Source organism: Mus pahari, chromosome 3, assembly GCF_900095145.1.
Source record: "Mus pahari chromosome 3, PAHARI_EIJ_v1.1, whole genome shotgun sequence".
Lineage (NCBI taxonomy): Eukaryota > Metazoa > Chordata > Mammalia > Rodentia > Muridae > Mus > Mus pahari.
In genome coordinates, this window is record NC_034592.1 from 160,729,545 (window position 1) to 160,735,802 (window position 6,258).

At 46.1% G+C, this 6,258-nt stretch overlaps 1 protein-coding gene across 2 annotated transcripts in view; it reads left to right on the forward strand.

Moving 5' to 3' along the window:
• Positions 1-1,449: 1,449 nt before the first annotated feature.
• Positions 1,450-6,258, forward strand: part of Cdh26 (cadherin 26) — a 50,790-nt gene continuing 45,981 nt past the window's right edge. For both annotated transcript variants that reach the window (XM_021194712.1, XM_021194713.1), the window contains exon 1: positions 1,450-1,773. In XM_021194712.1, the coding sequence (XP_021050371.1) occupies positions 1,723-1,773 (51 nt within the window). In that variant the 5' untranslated portion in view covers positions 1,450-1,722. The remainder of the gene's footprint in view (positions 1,774-6,258) is intronic.

Here is a 6,258-nt window from a genome sequence, read left to right on the forward strand (position 1 = left end):
TGACCCAGCACAGGGCAAGGCCTGGGCCAAGTAGTGGGAGTGGGTGGGTAGGGGAGCAGAGGTGGGGGGAGGGGTATAGGAAACTTTTGGGATAGCATTTGAAATGTAAATAAAGAAAATAATTTAAAAAAAATAAAAAAAATTAAAAAAATGACAAAAAAAAAAATCTAGAACAAGTAAAAGAGTAGAGCCGTTCCCCAGCATCCTCAGGGTCCTTTGCAGAGCATTTCAATACCCACCTCTGCCTCACATGGGGCTCTGCATTGTGCCTGCCCACTTAGGACATGTGCAAGCACTGAATTTAGTGGCTCTGCTCTGAGTCCTCCCAGGCTGCACTGCAGAACGAACGATCCACTCGCTCTGAAATGAACGCAAACTAAATTCAGTCATCCTTACCCGGTTCTCTCTCTCTCTGCAGAGGGCACCCACCAGCCTGCCGCACTGTTGACTCCTGCAATACAAGAGGATGGTGAGTTTATGAGGATCACAGCTGAGCCCGTACATTCAGCTTTAGCTCTCGCTCTGAGAGCCCAGGAAGCTAACAAGGACTGCTGCCCATTCTGCCTGCTGAAAACCGGTCATTACTGTAGGCAAGATAAGGAGATAATTCATATATTAACTAAGGTGATCAGAGCCCTAGTTCAGGTTTTGCTTGAAAATTTGCAACCTTGACAGGTGATGTCATAGGATCCCAATGCAATCCTTTCCCATAATCTAAGGCAAAAGGCCCAGGTTTCCCCTGAGAATCTAGCCAGGGGTGGGGGTGGGTAGCCGTTCCTCATCTCTCTGCCCACTCTTTAACTCCATCAACGTTCATGAGAAGTGTGAGCAGAGATGGTTTTATACCCCAGAGCCCAGGTATGCTTGGAATATTTTGTAACATGCACTGGAGAGTGATAATTTATTTTTCAGTGCTAGGGGCAGAAGGAACTCGGGGGAGGGGGGAGGCCTTGCCTGTGCCTGCTGGGTAAATGCTCTACAGGAGTCATATCCCAATCCCCCTTCCTTCCTTTCTTCCTCACACATATTCTCTGGGTATAATTGTTTGGGATTCCACTGGCGCATGGTGTGTTCAGCACCCACCAGATGTCTGGCTTAGCAGGGGTACAATTAGAAAACAGAAAGGGAACTGATAGGCACACCGGGTGAACCACCACCATGTGGTCTCCCACTCTCTCGCTACCTCTCTTTCTCACTCTCTTGCTCTTTCTCTCTCCCCCCAACCCCCACCCTCCTGTCTAAAAACTCCCTATATAACTTCTTGGGGTTGTTTTTCCAGTTTTGAGTGATTATAAGAACCATTATTGCATCACTATAGAGGGATTATTGGACTTCTATTTGGAAACTAAAAACCAACCAAGAAACAGGGAAACAAAATCCGATCTTCCCATAGGCCCTGGCTTTCTTTCTTCTGGCTGAGCTATAATCCCCAGGGCTGGATGCCCAACCACTTTTCTGTGTACACACATAACTTTGGTACTTGGTATCCAAGCACCCACTTCCCTGGAACCCTGTGATCACAGATGAGGTTATACCTTACCCAGCAGCCCACTTTCTCTGACAAAGGAGAGCAGGGCAGAGAACAGAGGATTCAGCAAGGTCAAGTGTCAGGGCTTAGGTACCCAAGAGAGTGATTAGAAGCGATGTCACTGGCTGGAGAAGAGGTGCCTGGCTCCTGGTGAGGCTACCAGGCACCAAGGACTGTCCTGTGCCCTCCCTAGCATGGACACCAGAGGCTGTGTCTGGTTGCTGCTGCTGCTGTCATTACCACAGGTGAGTTGAGTGGGAACTGGGAACTGTGCACGGCATAGGTGGGATTTTACTTTTCTAGGCTAAGGGAATTTAGGAGGACAACTTGAACCTGGAGAGAAGCAGGCATTCGGCAGAGGCAGGGGCTGACTGTCTTTACAGTAATATAGATACACGGGGTTCCAGGATTTAGGTAATGTGGGGTTGAGATCCATATCTTATGAGGGAAGGGGGAGCCCTGAGGAACTTAGGGTCGATTTATGAAACACACACAGTTTCAGGTTAGATTTTGTCTTTATAAACATCTCCCAGCAGTGGCTCTGCCCACATTTGAAAGGGACTGAGGGAATCTCAGTTCAAGAAATCCTGTGTTACAGACAACTGGAGCAAACTGTGGGGTACTAAATGACCCCATTGTAACCTGGAGGAGAAAAGCAGGGTCCCTCGTGGACTAGCAGTGTCTTCAGCCTTCCTTTTGGTTTTCTTGATCACTGACTGAAGGGGGATACACTCATGAGTACACTAATAAGTATTCTGCTGGGCCAGAGTCTTGGATGAACACAGAATACAGCAGCAAACACAATAGGGAGTTCTATTTTGACATGCTTACACTCTGGCAGAGCCCCATTTTCTGAAAGTGGATGCCTTGCCGAGTACCAGTTGCTTGGAGTTACAAGAGTTATCTCCATTACCTTTTGCTGTGTCAAGAGTTGAGCTTTTAATCAAGGCATTAATCTCATCTATAGTGTTTCCTAGAACCCTCTTTTATTACCCAACGTCAGCCTGGATTTGAGAATATTGCAAACCAAATCCTATCTCCATCCTTCCTGGTACCTGCTTGCACCTGCCCCCAACTTGTCTCTTAAGGAAATGGCAACATTGCGCCTGTTGTGCTGGCACAGTGCCCAAGTGGTTAATTCACCTCCAAGGGGAAGTCAGGATGGTCGGGGGGCGGGGATGTCCTGAGAGTACATCAGTGTTTGACTGAAGGGACTTTGCAGACCCCGGGGAATTATGATACTTAGGAGAAGGGGATTCTGAAGAATCCGGGGATTTTAGCAAGGACAACACAGGGCCTTTTTCTTGGTGAAGAACCACACCCTTGGCAAGTACAGGATCATTTTCTAAACTGGTTAAAAGGAATACAACACTCCAAGGATCCTCCAAATTCTGCTTTCAAGTCTGTGATAGGCAAACCACCTCTCCATGCACACCTAATCTCCACAGAGACAGCCTGTTTACTGGGGAAACTCTGTGTGTACTGGTTCCTCTCTGAACTCAGCACTCTTGCTCTGTTTTGTTTTGTTTTTTTTTAATTTCTGAGAATATCATCCAGGTTTGATCATATTCCCCCAGTTTTTCCCAGATCTAACCCCTCTTCTCTACCCACCCAGATTCATGTACTTAAGAAAAGTCAAGATGATTTTGTGTTGTCCAAAAAATCTTGAACATGTGATCTGGCACTAGAGTGCAGTCCACTTAACAGGGCTATGTTATTATTGAAAACAGAATTTCCCTCCCTGGTGGCTAACGATTACCAAAAGTTCCACAACTCGGACATGAAGCCAAATGACAAAGTCAGAAGTGTGTTCTGTCGGCTAATGGCCTTGTTCCACATTCATTGATATCCAGAGGAAAGGTGTCCTTCTGGGTGGTCATTTCTAGTCCCAAGAGCCCAAGAATCCTCAGGTTGGGCTGTGTAGGAGTTAAAGTCCAGAGGGGAGAAAATTTTTCAAAGAATGGAACTGGACTAGGAGGAAAGCCTGGTGTTTTGTGAATGATGATGATGGCGATGATGATGATGATACATTGCTAGCAATCATGCTCGGCTTGCTGAAGTCATTGGTGTTTCACCAGGAACATGAGAGTGGAGTGCTGCAGAGGATGACAGGGCAGCCTGAGGTGAACCTTAGGCAGGTGACCTGGGAAAGAGCATCCCGATCTGTCCTAACAGCAGTGGCTTCCTAGTGGGACTTTCTGCTGCCATACATGGAGAACCATATACTCAAATGGTTTAAGACAGAGGGTTGGTTGGAAAAGCATGCACCAAAAGCTGGTACTGAACTAAGAGAAATGTGTGGTCACTGTTTTAAAGATCTGGTGTCTGCAGCAGGACCACAGTCCCTCTGGTAGAATCTTTCAGAGCCTCTTCCTGGCTTTTCTGCATATTGCTAAGAAGGCCTGTAATTATATCACTGCATTCTCTGCATTGCTGGTCATTGCCAGCCTCCTTCCTGTCATTGGATCAGAACACGTGAGGCCGTCTTCATTGTAGTTTGATGACATCTGAAGGCATCTTAGTTTTGAGATGATGTTCCGTTAGGACTTCTCCATACATGTTTAAGGATGACATTCAATTCCCAGCAGAGGGATGAGAAGGGACAGAAGTGCTCACTCCAGAGGATGCCTCTGTATCTCTCCTGAAAATGTGGGGACTATCAGTCCTAGAGGTAGACACAGAGGGTTGGAAGGCCCCAGAGGAGCCTGGGAATAAAAGAGGAACTGAGCAAGAGGAAGGTGTGGAGAGTGAACAGGTACCATGATTTGTTGACTTAGGGGGTCCTGAAGAAGCGATGCTTTATGGGAAAATGAGCTAAAAGGGTCAATTTTGGTTAAGTTGAATCCAAGTTGACTGTGTGATACAAGAGGAAATATAAAGGTTGCCTGGAGACGTTCATAGGAAAAGGCCAATACTTGCCTCTTCCAGTTTGAAGCACATTTTTACAGTGTGTCTGTCTGTCTGTCTGCCATGTGTCTGGGTGTCTGGATGATCCCTACCATCCCCAGCGGTCCTGTCAGAGGACAGCTTTCAGGAAGGGGTTCTCCCAGTCTACCACACGGGTCCTACTGATAAGCACAGGTCAACAGACTTTGCACCTTTGCAGGCTGAATTGTCTCACTGGCCTCTTAAGACTTTTAAGAAATTAAATAGTAAAGAGCTGAAAGGTTAAAAACATAAAGTCCTGCTTACTGGTACCATATAATGATTCTATGGCTGTGTGTGTTGAACAATGATCAAATCAGGACAGACTTCCAGCACTTCTACCTGTTAGCATTTCCTTATGGCGAAAACTTCCAATAACCTTTTTTTTTTTTTTTTTTTTTTTTCTAGTGGAGCAGGAAGGTCCTTTTGCCCACGGATCTAATTAATTAAATTTGTCTTTTCAATGAGAAAGATGTAAAGCCTGTTCTTCCATCCAGAAAGCTGGGAACTGGAGTTAGTCCCAGAAAGACTAACAGCATGGTGACCTGTGTTATCTGTTGGGCCAGGCCACATCATGCTCTCACAACCAGGACCTGAGATCCCTAATAGTCCACATGACCCTTACATTATCTGTACAGCCAGGGGCTCTCCCAAGCTCCCCAAACCAGGACCAGATGTAGCCAAAGCCCCAAATGGCCTCTACACTATCTGTATGACTGAGACTACCCTAGATCCTTCCCTAGACCCTTAAGCTGGTGCAGGTAGCACACCTCCAGAATCCATCATTTTGGAAGAAATGACATGTACCCTGAGTTGAGCTTTGATGTAGGTATGTTTCCTTGGGCATTGGGGATTGTATTACACAAGGAAACCTTTCCCACAAATTATGCTGTATTTAAGTATGTTGGCAATAAGTCAGCTGGCATCAGACTCCCCAGAGTTTGATCCAGGTTGATGAAGTCAGTCTGAACTGAGTTAACTCTTCACAGTTCATTTCCTTGCCTGCTGTGACACATGCAGGGTCCCCCTCATTCCAGCTTTCTTAAATGTTCTAAAGTGCTTCGCATACTATACATCAAAACCACTGTGATCCGGTGAGGATACTGTATATGCAGTTGTACGCAATTACACACCACCACCACACAGATGAGATTCAGACTCATGCCTGCTGTCATGCAGCTATTGAAGAAAGGGACAGGGTTGAAACTCAGGGTCCTCGGTATTGTCTTCCTGTGCAGAGAAGACAGCCATCAGTAGCTATATGTGGCAATTTAAACTTCACTTAAGTCTAATTTAAGATCCAATTCCATTCGTGAATGATCATCTTCCAAGTATTCAGTGAGATCCGCATGGCCAGAGGCTGCCACACTGTCAAGTGCAGGCCTGAATACTCCATCTCCAGGGTGTGCCCTCCCACTGCTTGTTTAGAGCCCAGAAGCTAGGTACAGGTGGAAAACCAAGAAAGCTGTGAAGAAATGTCTTGTGGGAATTTAAAATGCTCATTTCTAGGACCCCAGTCCTCCTTGAATGGAAGTGTACGTTAAAATTTAAATATTCAAATTGGGGCTGTAACTTGGTCAGTAGAGTGCTTACCTGGCACACACAAGGTTAAGAGTTCAATCCCTAGTGTCCTATAAACTGGGTGTGACGGTTGCAACGGTTGATGCCTAGCATTGTGTAGGGAAGATAGGAGGATGAGCAGTTTGAGGCCATCGTTGGCTATGTAGCAAGACTGATCAGCTTAGGCTATATGAGATGAGAGAGAGAGAGAGAGAGAGAGAGAGAGAGAGAGAGAGAGAGAGAGA